General features: G+C 46.6%; 1 protein-coding gene across 2 annotated transcripts in view; it reads left to right on the top strand.

The window, feature by feature from the left end:
- LOC143329232 (receptor-type tyrosine-protein phosphatase N2-like) overlaps nt 1-14,876 on the top strand; it is a 178,020-nt gene that overhangs the window by 80,533 nt on the left and 82,611 nt on the right. For both annotated transcript variants that reach the window (XM_076745040.1, XM_076745041.1), the window contains exon 12: nt 13,375-13,439. In XM_076745040.1, coding sequence (XP_076601155.1) covers nt 13,375-13,439 — 65 coding nt within the window. The remainder of the gene's footprint in view (nt 1-13,374; nt 13,440-14,876) is intronic.

The following is a 14,876-nucleotide window of genomic DNA, read 5'->3' as shown; positions in this document are numbered from 1 at the left end:
TTTGATTGATTGTCAAGCAACAAAACGGCCGATTTTAGTTCTAGTTTTGACACTGAAACCAAAAAGTTACTCCATTTTTTAGTTAGTGAGTATTTAATATGATGTTGACTCATGTCAAAAAAATACCTTTTGCTCAGTAAAAAGGTGCATAACAGAGTGCTTTTTCCATGATTCACCAGGTGTAATGATTCGCTTATTTAACTGCCAAATGAAACGTAGAAGATGATCCAGACTGCTGTACTTAAAGATGATTTTCCTCACCTGTCTGCTCCATACATTCGTCTCCTGCCTCTTCGCTCATGTGGAGCCAAGTGAAGTGAGCCTTAATGCATCCTGAACGTACATTTTGTCGAGCCTGCTCTTCGGTATCTGCGGGGTCAGGCTTCTCTCTCTGGGATCCGGCGGTAAAGATGCCTACACGCTCGACCGGGCGGGCGTCACTTTGGATGAAAGTGCTTCCCGGCTGATGTGAGCGCGGCAGACTTTTCTTCTGTATCTGTTCTGTTTTCCTCTCAGGATGTAACTTAGACTGAGTCACGTCAAAGCACAGTCAATTATTCACACTTGTATTCAGGCTTGAAGTAGTTAATGCAAATGAAAAAAATCTGTCCGTGCAGTGAAATGATTGTGACCCCCGTCCAGGAAGTTAAAGCTGCCCCGTGGAGTTTCCTTTAAACAAGCAAACGTTGTGGCGTCAATCAGTGTTACTCACCACGACGCACTGTGTGTCCTCCAGCTCCGGCAAACATGCTGAATGCGTTTCCTTCCTCATAAAACGTTGAATTTTTAAAGTGAAGCTCCACAGCGCGGCTATGCAGTCGAGAGCTCAGAAGAAGACAAGATGCTGTTGTCACACTCTTCATTTGTTTTCGGGTTTCTCGCCTTTTTAACGAACTCGAATGCATCGCAGCTCACACATCGGCTCCAAGCAACCCTGCAGAATCTGACAGCGCTGCACGTGACGTAGTTAAATGCTGCCACTCATGAGTCAGGCATTATTTGTCCTAAAATCACTGGATTCAGATGCAAACTACAGAACATTTGCAGCCTCAGCACAGGCGCAGAGCAGCTGGTGATGAGAGCTTGAAAAACAGTGAGAAATAAGCAGCTCATTTTGAGTGAAATCATAAAATTAACAAAATTGGAGTGAATACCAGATCGAGTTCTCTCACGTCTGATATCTCAAAACCTTTTCAGTAACTTTAGCGGAGACAGAAACTCGCACGGCTCCGAGCTGCGCCCTTCTTTTCCTGTACCGACCATCTTTTTCCAGGGTCAGATTTGCTGCTGTTTTACCAGTATTTTCCACACAAAGCGGCACTTTTTTGTCATGGCTTCCAGTGGAGACAGATCTCGGAGAAGCAGCCGCAATGTGAACAAGATGAACAACCTCGAGCGTCTTACAGAAAGATTGTTGTACAGGCGAAGTGAGGAGGCGGGGAGAACGATTGAAGGCTCAAGGTTTTCTCCTCCAGCGCTTGGACTGTTTGTCCTCCCTCCAGTGATAATGGAGGACATTTCCTCTAAGTGGAATTTTAGCGGAGGAGAAGCCTGAGCGGTTCCCCCATGAGAGCCCCCGCTGCCTGGCTGCCGAGCCGCCTGGCCTTGGCTGCAGCGCCAAGCCAGCGGGCTGCACGGGATGAACACACACACACACACACACACACACACACACACACACGGCTGCATGTATGTGAGTGTTTAAAAAGTGAGAGTGGGAGATCAGAAAAGCCAGTCAGAGGGTCAGTCCTCCAAAAAACAGGACAAAAGTGACTGTCAGAGCTCTGAAAACCAGGTGGGTTGAGACATTTTCCCCATGAGCTGCCACTCGCACAGAAAACGTCACCACGTTCTGCACATTCAAAGACTGTTGATGCTTTCATGATGTTTCATGGATGGATGGATGGATGGAGTGTGATGATGGACCAGTGTGAGCTGCCGGCGTGGAGACTGGCTGAAAGCGGGGGGTTGAGGCTCCGGGTCTTCGGATGTTCTCTCAGCGGTTCCTGTATTCAAGGGAGAGAGAAAAGATTGTCTGGATTACAGGATCGACCGCAGCATTCACAAGATTTTATTTTAGAAATTTTAATCTCGGAGAGCCTTCACACGCTTCGCACAAACTGGATCACGTGACGTGTTGTCTGATTGTGTGTCTGTTGCACGTCTCCGTCATGTTGACGCACTTCATTGTGCAAGTTTAGATAATAGTTGTTTTGCATTCGGTTGTGCACATAAAAAATGATGAAGGCGAGGAAGGTTTCCATACCTCTGAAAACTGTCAATCACTGCTCAAAGTGGCTGCGATTGTTGGGTTTTCTGTTTGGCAAAGGTACACGCTTCTTCTCTGTAGACTCACGCCTGAATCTGAAGGACAGGAGCAGCCCTTTCAGCTCTTAGTATCCCATAATTCATTGTGCTGCAGTTAATTGTTTAAAGGAGCATTTAGGCAGTCCTTGACAACTCTCTGGAAAATACATGACTTCAGGGGTGTGTGATTAATCACACAAAAGACATTAGATAGGTTTAATTAACATACTGTCAGTCGTTAAAACTCTGAGTATCGTGAAGTTCCTCTGGCATTAAACGCGACATCCTTGATTGACTCTTCTTGGATTCGTGGAAGGAATGATCTGGACGCAGACGAGACGCAGGGCTTCGGCTGCGGCGCGTAGTCCAAGAAGTTGAGAGTTTGGCTGGAAGTTGAGCTCGGTCCAGCGCCGGCGTGCCAGACATTGTGTGCTGGCTCAGTTGTCGCGGTTTGGAAACAGTTGCGAGGTGATGCGTCTGCCAGTCGTCGCTCGAGGACACAGAGCGTCTTCCTCAACGATCTGATGGTCTCATAAAGCCCCGCTCCACTTGGCACTCGGATGCTCTGCGGGCGATCTGAATGCGGCTCGGCAGATAAAAGTCATGCGAAATCCAGGTGTGAATACGGCGAAGACGAACTGAAGAGCCAGCCATCTAAATGACTGGAGAAGGCTTTGACAGCGCGTTCGATTAGCGCTGCAGCTAAAGCACAAAGACGTGGATTTGAACACCTGGATTCTCCTGGAGGCACAGACGTAAACGCTCATGATGGTTGGACAAACAGTGGACAGATATCATCGAATCTGGATTGTTAATTCCATGTTTTACCACGTCCACCTGTCCCGTTCCCACCCTGTAACACGCCATTGTGCTGTGTGAACCAACCCGTGCAACCACCTGGTGATCAGACGGAGACGGAAGCGGCCGCCGGCTCTCTCCCTCTCTAACATGCTCTCTCGCCCAGTCGGCCGAGAAGATGAGTCATATGTACTGTAAAGGTCATCCATCAGAGGGAGATAGAGGGGGAGAGGAACGGAGGGAGAGTGATGGAGGAGGGAGGCGTTAAGTGTTGGCTTTCCATGTCAATTTCTCTGTCAGGAGCAGTAAGTGGGGCCTCTCTTCTTCTTCTCCTGGTGCTTTTTCTTCTCGCTCTGACTCGGCGATATCCCCTCTGACAGCCGGGCGGCCACTGAGCCAGCGCCAGAGCATTTTCCTTCACAGGTATTAACATTTAGCTTTTAATCTAATGTGCTGGTGCATAATTCTCTTGACATTTTTACGCGTGAGGCAGAACTTTCAGCAGGATGTGTTGAACAGTGAAGTATCACTTCTGTGATAACAGCTGCATGTTTCACTGTATAACTGGTAAAAAAACAATCAAAGCATCGTGTATTTAATGATTAAATACTGTATGGAATTAAAATACGCTGTATGCTGACGACTCGACATGGATCCTGAACTGAAAAGAGGCGTTTTCACTGAAGATGCTTTGCTTTAAAAAGAGGCTGCTCAGGCGTACGGGCTGTTCACTAAAGGAATAATTCAACATTTTGGAGAAAAAGCTCTTTGTTTGTTTCTGAGAGTTATATGAGAATATTGATCACATGATCAATATCAAGCCTGCGCATTAATATGTAATAAAGTAGATGAATAACCTCGCCTGGCTGTCCGACGCTCAAACGTACAACATCTCAGGAGCTAATTAACACATATCTCAATCAGTGCATAAATAATTGATTATTTTGTGAACTCACATTTAACATATCATCACCTTTTAAGCTGATGCAGCCAAATTATTAACAAACAGTTGCTTCCTTAGACATCAGCAGTTATGGAGCAACACCTGATAAATGTGTTCACGCTCTTTTAGCTCGTTAGCTGCTAAACGCTCCACGTGTTCACCAGCTGGTCTCTAACTGTTAACGCACAGTGGGTTTTTAGAGCAGGACTCTACCCCGACACTGACTTTTTTGCCCTTTCTACCACATTTGTCCTTCGCTGCCATCGTTATCGCCCCCTGCTGGTCCTGCACCTTCATACGAACCGTCGTGCTATCCTCCAGCGGCTGCAGCAGTGCGTGCAGATCAGAGCCGTCACGTCAAAGCGTTAATGGCGTCTGAAGAGTGTACGACCCCCGCTCAGGACAACATGAGATTAAAAACACTTCATTAATCAAATAAAAGCATTCAGATGACATCTTCTCATCTCAGCCATCGTCTTACCTGACCTGAATCGTCCTGATGCAGTAAATAAAACAAACAGGAAGCATTATTTATAGAGACTATCCAGTGCATGTCGGCCGGTCTGTCAGGGAGTTCCTCCTGCGTCTGAAGATGGAGAGCTGTTACCTTTTCCACGTCCTCCCTCCCTCCCCGGCCGGGCGACGCTCGGCTCGCCTGTGGGAGGTTTGATAGATGGCGTCCCCGGCTTTGGCAGCCTTATCTGTGGCCCCGCCAAGCGATCGTCATCTGCCACTTATCAGCCCGATAAACACCCCCCACAAACACTCTGCTTCGCAGGGAGGGAAGAGGATAAGAAATGGTGGCAAGAGGACAGAAGAAGATAGAAGTGAGTGAAGAGGAGAGGGGGAGAGAAGAGGAAAAACTGGGGAGAAGGAGGACGGAATAGAAAACAGGGCTGAGGTCAGGATTCATGACAAATGTAGAGTTACTGCCATGTTTTCTGGTACCGTAGCTAAGATTTAGGCTCAAAAACAGCTTATTCAAGGTTCAGGGACACTGCAGATGACACCTGTGAACTCCACATCTCCATCTGAGGATACGCTGCGAACGTACAACTTTAATAAGAATCAGTATAACAGACAACCGATGGTGATGGTGGTGAAAAGAGACCAGTGCCGACAGCTGGGAGGAGGCGGGATGTGAGCAGCAGCCTCACGTCAGAAGAAGTGTGGAGAAGGAAACAAGAAAGGGGGCAGATTGGGAGGCGAGGAGGAAGTGAGGTGAAGTGAATGAAGGGAACGAAAGAGGAAGTGGGCACGAATCCAGTTTGTCGGCACGTTTTTGGAGCCAGAATCGGGTTCTATTTCGTTTTTTCCCTCCACAGACTGGAGGTCAGTTCCATTTGTGGAGTGTTGGGCTTTATGACTCAAGACTCAATTTCTCAAAGGTCACCTCCACTTGGGGAATATTAGTTTTTTATGACGATTCCCTCTCAGAGAGAAAACCTCTTTTACACACTTCCCGACTGCTCCGGTGGGAGAGCGGCTGCACACTGTGTGACTGCCAAGCATCCAGTGGAGAAATTTAATGGGAAAAAAAAAGAAAAATGTCTGATTTGTGTGAGTTCCTGTTTCATAGTGTGAGCGGTGATCTGCTAATGAAGGCTTGTTACTGGAGTAAGGCTTCCTGTCTCAGTGCAGCGAGGCGTCGGCTGATGTGAGGTCATTAATTGTTGTGGGTGGTCGGGACATGTTTTCCTGCCGGGGTCCCCGGTGTCACATCAGCTTAATGAATTGTTTATGTAAACTAATAGAGGTGTTTTAATACCTGCCTTTTAAAATGTGAATGAATCAAGCGGAATAGAAGCGAAGAGCTAAATGTCATCAGTTAAATCGGTGAACGGCGTTGGACGCAGCGAGACAAACAAACACATTAGGCTCGTTGTGTAACCGCGTCTGGAGTTCAGCCATGTTGTAAACATCACTTATGGGAGGTGTGGACTCCATGACCCTGATGTTAGCACGAGGCTACGTCACGATGTGGGATCAGAGCTCATCTTAACGCCGGTGTTCTCGGAAAATGCCTCTTTTAGCTGACATTGACTGGGCCCACACACAAAGCTAACAGGCTAACAGGTGGAAAATGTGGAACGACGAGCAGCACCAGATGTTCTTCTCAGGAGCTGGAGGAGACCAAAACAGAGTGTGAAGGAGAGTTTCATCCAGCAGGTGGACACAAACAGACTCCAGTGGGACGTTAACGTTAACAACTCTGGCAACTTCCACATGAATGTTTTTTACCGTGTAAAAAGAAAAGTGTGAATAACTATAAACTTAACTTGACATTTCCCTGAAAAGTTTCTCCTTTGGAGGAAACGAACATGCGGTCGCACCTTAATGCTTCAGGAACGTGAAGTGAAACCAGCTGACCTGCTCCGCGTTAACCAGGCTCATATTTGACGCTGTGTTTACTGTTGTTGTTAAAGATCCTGTTGAAGGATCAGCTGTGCAGCACACGCTAATGTGTTCATGTTGTTAATATCACACACATGTTTCGCACAAACAGAGCTAACTTCCTTTAGCTGTGGTATTTAGCATGTTCGTACTGGATCTCAGTCCTCGAACAGTGCACTTCCTGTTTCCTGTCCTCTCCACCTCTTTCCATTCGTCTCTTCTTCGTTTTGTTTGTCTTCTTGTCTTTCTGTCTGAATCTCCCATCCTTCTCTCCTCACCTCCTCCTCCTCCCTCACCCTCTCCGTCTGTCACCCTCTCTCCTCCTCTTTTCCCTCAGCCGTCACATCTCTCTCTCACCGTCTCTCCCTCTCCTCCCTTAATGGTCTCTCGTCCCCCAGGTGGCCCTGGATGCCATTTCGGCCCCCTGCTTTTGAATTTAATTACACATGGCATTGTCTTCATGGAGCCCCCCCCCCCCAGCCACACACACACACACACACACACACACACACACACACACACACACACACACACACAAACACTACCCAGGCCGCCGCTGCTGGTTCATCCTGCATCCTCGATGCAGCAATAACACCCAGGGTGGGGGTGTGGGGGATCAACAAGGAACAGATTGAAGGCTGAAAAGTTGATATCGGAAATCAAATTAATGCAAGTGAGAGCGAAACCATATCTAATTAAGATGCTTTAGAAAGAACGACGGGCAAATGTGTCTTGACAGACGTACTCGGGCCTCGAAGATGAGATGAAGAGTTCATTTATGAAATGTTGGAAATGTGTTTTTTATGGGGTGAAAGTTGGCTCCATGTTCGTCTTTTACTGCTCCAAACGATACAGACGACAAAGAGTAAACGTGTAAAAGGTTTAAATGGCCTCATAGATGCAGCAGTGAGGCGTGTTTGAAGCGTTGTGTCCCTGTTTGTTAGCGTTTCTGTCGTATGTGTTGGGACCTTTTCAGACTGATCGTTGGGAAGTTTGGAACAACGTGGCTCATTGACAGCAATCCTTCAGGACATGCAGGAAAACCAAGTTAGAACAACTCTGTTGGAGCTTCAGTTGAGTCTCATATTCAGGAATAATAGCAGAGGAGTCTCTCCTGTGGATGTATTCCTGCTGAAATCTTCTGTGCCAGCAGACTTCCTGTATCGCAGAAGGACTTTTTTCAACTTTCTGCTCAGAAACTTCTCGAGTCGTCTTTGATACGGTGTCATCTCGATTGTGCTCGGTGCGGGGCTTTGACAGCTAAACTTGGGGACAAACTGCAGGTGATGCAAAATAACAATATTCAGGATTTACTTGAACGCGTCCCCTCGAACTCGCATTGAGAAGGGTGAGACCGCTGCCAGCTCAGCTCAGAGTAGAACAACAGATGCTGCTTCGTGCGTGTTATCAGTGGGTGTGCTCCTCACTGCTCCTCACTGCTCCTCACTGCTCCTCAGATAACAATGGTCCACACTCAGCACAGCTGTGATACGAGGCCCACAAGTTGCTTTTACACTGGTGCCATGTTGTGGAGCAGCCGTCTGCTGCACGTCAAGCCTTTGAATACGAGAGGCGGCGGGAGTGTTGTGCATTGGTGTTGTCATTTTTGATTTCTTAAACTGTGGTGATCTGTTCTTGTATTTCAGGATTGACTTGCTTTAGTTATATGTAACACATATATAGATTGATTTTATGGATCATCAGACACACACATAAAAACAAAAATCCAAAAAGATTTGTGTGTGTGAGTATCAACATATATAACGTTTTTATTTTTGTCTGTTGCTGTTTTTGCCTCTTTTAGCTGAAAACGGCAGTTGGCACAGCTTCATAGCAGCAGGTGTGATTGCATATGTTCTATTACAAGAGTGTTCACATTATTTTGTCTACAGTGAACCTGTAGAGTATGCACATGTATTTTTTTTTTTTTTTATGTAATTTCCTCCTGTCCCCTTAAAAGTAGCCTCTTAATGTTTGACTGACTTGAACAAACTGCCACATGTTCAGTACCTGAATTTCGTTTTTGTGTGAAAGAACGTTTCAGTTTCATCAGACAGATTTAGTTTTCAGATTATTCCACACGTATGAAAAAACACTGGACTCTCACTCTTTAAGGAAAAATGGACTGAGGCTGTGTTGTTCTGTAATTTCCTGTTACATACGTTGAAGAGAAGGCTGGATTAGGATTACCCACTGAAACAAACTCTAAGATTTTTTTTTCTCAGCCTTTTTTCTATTGGCTGCAGCATTTTTCTGCTGTCTTTTTTTTATTGGCTGCACCGTCTTTTCTCCTGTTGTTTTTTTTATTATCTGGAAGACGTTCAGCGACGGGCCGGCGATATGTTTTAATTTGCCCTGGGATGGTCGCTCCCGTGATCAGCTAACGTGATTACGTCCCTGTACTGTGTCACTGCGGCGACGGCGCTGCGCCGCGCTCCCTGCCTCTGCTTTTGAAGGATGGCTGTTGTTTTCTTCTCATTATGCAGCTCCTGAAATGTACCCAGGAGGGTGAGTGAGAGGTGCGGAGGTTGGGTCGGGGGGGGTTGGCTGTGGTTGAAATAACGACCCCTCGGTAGTGTAAAAGCATCCATTCTGTTGGCCCAGGACTCGTGGAGCCAGCCTGGGCCTTTCCCCTTTGTCAGCGGTGAAAAATGAAGCATTTCTGAATCCCCGGCACTCGCTGCGTTTCCCTCCGGGCGCCTCAGATACATTGAGTTAACATAAAGCAAAATTCAGGACAGGGGCGATCCGGGTGACAAATGAAGCGCCTCCGTGTGTTTTGGAGGGAAAATAAAGGGGCCCCTTTTGTGGAAATGAGATTTGCTCCTCGTTCCTTCCTCCAGGCCCACTGTTTTCCCTGCAGTCCAAATGTATCTGAGAGGTACAATGGAAGATGGAATATTCTTGAAATGGAAAAAAGAGAATAATCTGAGTATACATCATTTTCCTTCAACTCGCTCCCGCTCTGCAGTCCATTCCTGCTTCATTCCCATTTTGTCACATTACGGCTTATTTTCACACGGCGCCGCCAGCCGGGCTGAAAGAAAAGTCGCCAGTGGGTCTGATCACGACACCCAGCCCATTGCAGCTTCTTAAAAATGGATCCAATTTGAGTTGTGGAGAGAAAACTCGCCGGGGTACAAATGAGGCGCCTCGGCTCGCCTGTTCGCGAGCGGTGCTCTCATCCGACTTGGACTCATTTGTAGTCTGCAGGAGAGGAGAGGAATGGATGGTCCGAATGGCTCTTGGCTACGTTTCGGAGAGGCCGCGGTGCCGCGGTGTTGGGAGGTCCAAAGACTTGTTCGCTAATTAGAGGGAGCTCTGCGCCTGTGATGTAGTCACGCTCGCTGGCCGCGTGGCAAGTCACTCCGGGGAGGCAGCCGGGCGCCCGCACCGCGGCGGAGTTTTCTGATTCCCTCCCAGCGAAAGTCACGTCGACAGCTTTCATGTTTGTTTGTGTTTGGGTGTATCAGGGCTTTTACTCTGATTCTGTATCAGGCATTAAATGTGTGTGTGTAGGTGTTTCTGTGTGTGTGTGAGCCCGTCAATTAGGCTTTCCTGCAGATGCAAGTCAAACAGGTTTTGCCTCACCAATTACCAAAGGCACTCGAGGCAGCGCGCTCTTCGCCTGTTCCGCCGAGCCTGGTCCCACCGTCGCCTGCTGTTTACCATCTCTGCCTGTGCTTCATTTGAACTTAATTAATCCGGCAGAACGTTTTAGAAGAATCAGTGCATTGGCACCGCTCCATCTTTGATTTAAGGGAAGTGACGACGACCGCAGTTTGAGAGAAATGGCAGCGACAAAAGGATTGACAGCATCAGACTGAAACAAATAAAACAGATTTAATCTGTAAAATGAAAGTCAGTTAAAGCTGCAATAAGATATTTACGCCTCGAAGCCTGAGCTTATGGCTGCAGAGGCTGCAAAACAGGCCACTCCTCACCCCTCCTTAGCTCCTCACCCCTCCCTCCTCACCCCTCCTTAGCTCCTCACCCCTCCCAAAATGAAACTTCTCAGATCAAGCTGTGATATGTACTCGGCAGCGTGACGTCAGCTCATAACTGTCTTCTTCGGTTCGTTCAGAAATGATTTGCGCTCGTGGTCCAAACATCCGACTTTCATACTCGCGTCACACCGTGATTGGCCAGCTGAGCAGACAGAACCAAAGAGAAAAGAGCTGGGGGTACAACTTCTGACTTTCCTTTTTCATTCTCGACACAACTGTTTCTGTCAAATTTCGTGTTTCTGCAGCCTTTAAAAACCACAAGACGTCACGCTCCTGCAACCAAAAGTCGCTTCATGAACACACACAGCTGCTGCACCTCTGACCCCTCCCATTTTAGTGATGTCACAACGAATGGCAAGTGATGCTAAACACCTGAGGTTGCACAAGACGAGACACAACCAGCGCCTCCGTCAGACACACTGAACCCCACGCTGACAAACCAATTCAGCCGGCGGAGTCGCTGCCTGCTGACGGACTTATTAAGACGTGTCGGCCCATCGAGGACCAGGTGTTCGCGTGTCTCTGTGTGCGTCCTGGACCAGTCCGCCACTTCAAGACTTCACAGTGCCTTCATTACAGCAACCCAGAGACTATTCCTCATCCTTTACAAATACCACACAGCAGCCGGAACATGTGCACGCTTAATGTCTCCACCTTACATGTTGTCATTTTAGGCGTCGGTGTGAACGGGCTTTGCCTACAGGTGTATGATGTGGTTTGTCGTGGCAGAGCTGCTCGGTGATTAAGGTCAAGGTCTGCGGCTACACAACACTCGCTAACACTCGTCAATTACGATTTGACAGATCGAGAGACTGATTAGAAAAGCTGTGGGTGAATTTGGAGGACTGTGGCAGAGTCAAGGCTCGCTATTTGCATATCCTTCAACTGCCTGGTGTGTCAACAAAGGAGGCTCGCTCTGTGTCTCCACACCGGTGTATTCACATGCAAAGCAAAGTGAATCTAATTATGTAGCCTTTCTTTTTTCATAGCGTTTTGTTCTGCTTTAATACGGCCTCTGCCGCGTGTTTCAATTGTAGCCCTCCATTTGTTTCCCTTTAAGGGGCTGAAAAAAGAGCTCTGCGCAGGTTTAATTTTATTTGTGTGGAAATTTGTTGTAACGTTTGCCTGCCGGCAGGTCAGGTTAAGAATTCATATTCCATAAAGTGAAGATATGCTGCAGTAATAGCTCATTTGCTTCTGGAACGGCAGAGTTTATGGTGGAGGCCTGTGGAGGTGTCGCTGGCAGTGCTCACACGATAACCCCGGTGACATCGCCGCCTTCATCACCTGTTTGCTAAAATCCGAGTTTCACTGCAGGCTTGGCGCTGATCGTAGCTTAAAGGACAGTGTGGTGAGGTGAATTCAGGCGTATTGGAGGGGAAGAAACAGCAGAAGTGGAGTTCGGCAAAGCTTCATGAAACAGTCTACAGCCTCCACTCAACTTCATAATGTGACCGTTCACCAGCTGAACAATACGATTTTGATCTCCTCCTGCTCATCATTTACATTGTGCTTTGATCTGGGCAGTGCTCACGTGATGGCATCTCAAACGCCATTATGGGCTGTTAGTGCAGTTACTAGAGCAAAAACTTCTGTGCACATGAAGTCATAAATGAGCAAGTTTTAAAAATGTCCATTAGAGTTAATTTTGTTAATGAAAGCGGAGGAATCTGTCCGTCAGTGGGCTGTATGCGATGATGAAGACACATGAAACTCATCAGTTAGATTGCAGGACTATTTAAAGCAGCAGTAGGAGCTTCAGTCTAGCGAGCTAACTCGCTAAGAGGCTTTGCAGTCATAACCAGCAGCCCAGCGTGCACCAAACACCTGAGCAGGTAACTGATGAAGGTTATTTGGAGACAGAAAAATACCGTGTTCATTTACTATCATCCTTCACAGAACTGTCACAATGAATTCCTTAAATTGACGCCATCAGAGACCAGAAACTTACTGCAAAGCTGCGTTCTTAATCATTGAACCTGTTTTTCATCAGATAATTACAAGATAAAATGTGAAAGACTGAAATGTCAACAGTTTTTATCGACTAAACTTAGACTAAAATAGTTGTTTTCTAGTTTGTTTGACTAAGATAAGTAAAACTTTATTCATATAGCTCACAGTGACAAAGTGCTTAAGATGACACATGGTCCGTGGTCACCTCGCGTGTCGGCATGCTAACATTGGCTAATTAGCACTAAACACAAAGTAAAGCTGAGGCTGAAGAGAATGTTTTTGTAGTTTTGCAGGTGTTTGGTCAGATGCATTCTCCACAAATTAAAAGTTTTGCTGATCTTGTGGCCACAGTCAGTCTTCAGACCTTCAGAACTGGTCTGCCTCGCTGCCTCTCGTAGCCTTCAGTGCTACGTTGCTGTCGTGTACAATGAAGACAATAAAGTGTAAAGCATGTAATCATTTTCAGAATTAAAAACATCCTGAACAACATGAAAACATGTTGCAGCTCTCGTATGAAAACTGTAAAAATCGCCGCTTGTTTCTCACCACAATGATGCAGAAAGTTCTAGATTCAGGATGATTTTCGGTTCCACTGCTTAAACCAAATTGCATTTCCGAGCCGTTTGGATCAATGAGGTTCTGCTCCTGCTACGCTGTGTGTGCTTAAAGCTCAGGTGGAAGGAGGAAGCATCGATTTTCTGTGAATCAGTCGAGTGCAGAGTTTAAAAGCTGGTTTGGCGGAATTTGTGCCTTTGATTAATCATAGCGTCTGTGCACACATGGGCGCATGCTGCACATTAAGTGGACCCAGGAGATTCATCAAATTTAAGCTCTAACCAGTTTAAACTGTATGGAGAGTAACAGCGCTGTGATGTTTTGTTCTATTTTAGTCTAAGTTTAGTTTCACAAACCACAAAACGTTCCTTATTATTTTCTGTAAAATCTTTTTTGTTTGTCTTTGTCTTCCTGTAGTTCAGCAGAAAGCGGCGCTGGAGAAGGAAGCCAAGCTCAGCATCCTGGAGGCCGGAGTCGCCGACGTGAGTGCATCGCTTTTCTTCGCGCTTTCAGTTTAAATGCTATCTTCCCCCCAATAGAATCAGCCTCATCCTACACTAAAGGGCCAAAAGTATGTGGACATGGGGACGGGGTTGAGGGCAGAGCTCCATGCAGACCAGTAAAGTTCTTCCACTCTTAATTGGGAGAAAAATTTCTTCATGCTGCTGCTTTGTGCACAGAGGCGAAACAGGAAAGGGACAAATACAAACTGTGGCTGCAAAGTTGGAAGCTGTTATCTAAAATATTACATACTGTTCTCATTAGAATTACAGGGCAGCACCAAACGAAAGTGCACAGAAGTGTGTGGACAGGGGTGTCCACATGAGAAAGGACAAAGCCTGGTTCAGAAAAATAGTTGCCAAATGTGCAGTTTATGCCTCTTAAAGAACCCATTTCCCCACACATCCGCATTTATATCTTGCGTTACTCACTTTTTTATGTTTGGTAGAAAATCTTGCTGCTTATTCAGAGTAGGTGAGTCATTTTTTTTATTTAAGACGCACATTTCAAGGCATTTTTTTGACATTTTATACACCTTCCCTTCGTTCTTTTCTCATGTTTTTCCGCTCACTGTATGGAGCACATCCTTTATAATTTAACTTTTAATCAGTGAATAACAAATAAAGTAAGAAGCAGCATCTCAAGAAAAATATCTGCGCAGCGTTTGGGCTCCCACTCCATCCCTGCCACCGCTCCCTTTCTATCTCAGCCTCTCTCCCTCTTGGTTTTCATCTCGTAGCATTGCTATTCTCCACCATCTGTGCGGGAAATAGACTGCTGAGCGTCTGCACTCGCCTATTGATTCAAGAGTTAGTCTGCACCGATGACGGCACGCCATTCACCATGCTTATCAAAGTGGCAGCAGCGAGGTCTGAGAGAGAAACGGCTGGGAGAAAGCGGGAGGAGGGAAGCGAGGAGAATGAGGGAGAGAGACGTTGTGAGGGCGGAGGAGGCGGGGTGGAATGGAGGGGCTATCGCGGTGATCAATACCTAGCTGCAAACAGGAGCCAATTATGGCCGATCGAACCTCTGTTGTAAGAAAGAGAGAGGGAGAGAAGCAGAGAAAATCCCTCCATCACAAGCTGCCAGAGAGAGGAACAGCGAAAACAAGTCGGCGAGTCACAACCTGCAACAAAACATCCATCATCCCACATATGGTGTTTATTGTAGTTTTATCATACACTGTAAAATAAGAATATTAGCATACTACATCACAGCTGACAGGTTAAAAATACAAAGAGAGGAAAGTTAGTTTCTCAGGAGTGCAGAGGAGACATTTGTTTTCTGGCCGACTCTGTGAGCAGACTTTGAACAGACCTGCAGGTTTGACTGTTTTATTTCGCAGGCGGAGGAATGAATTCTCATTTTCTCCCCGACGCCTGTGTGTATTTGAAACGAAGATAACATGAAAGTTTATT

This window comes from Chaetodon auriga, chromosome 12 (genome assembly GCF_051107435.1).
Source record: "Chaetodon auriga isolate fChaAug3 chromosome 12, fChaAug3.hap1, whole genome shotgun sequence".
NCBI lineage: Eukaryota > Metazoa > Chordata > Actinopteri > Chaetodontiformes > Chaetodontidae > Chaetodon > Chaetodon auriga.
This window is presented reverse-complemented; position numbering and strand designations above follow the sequence as displayed.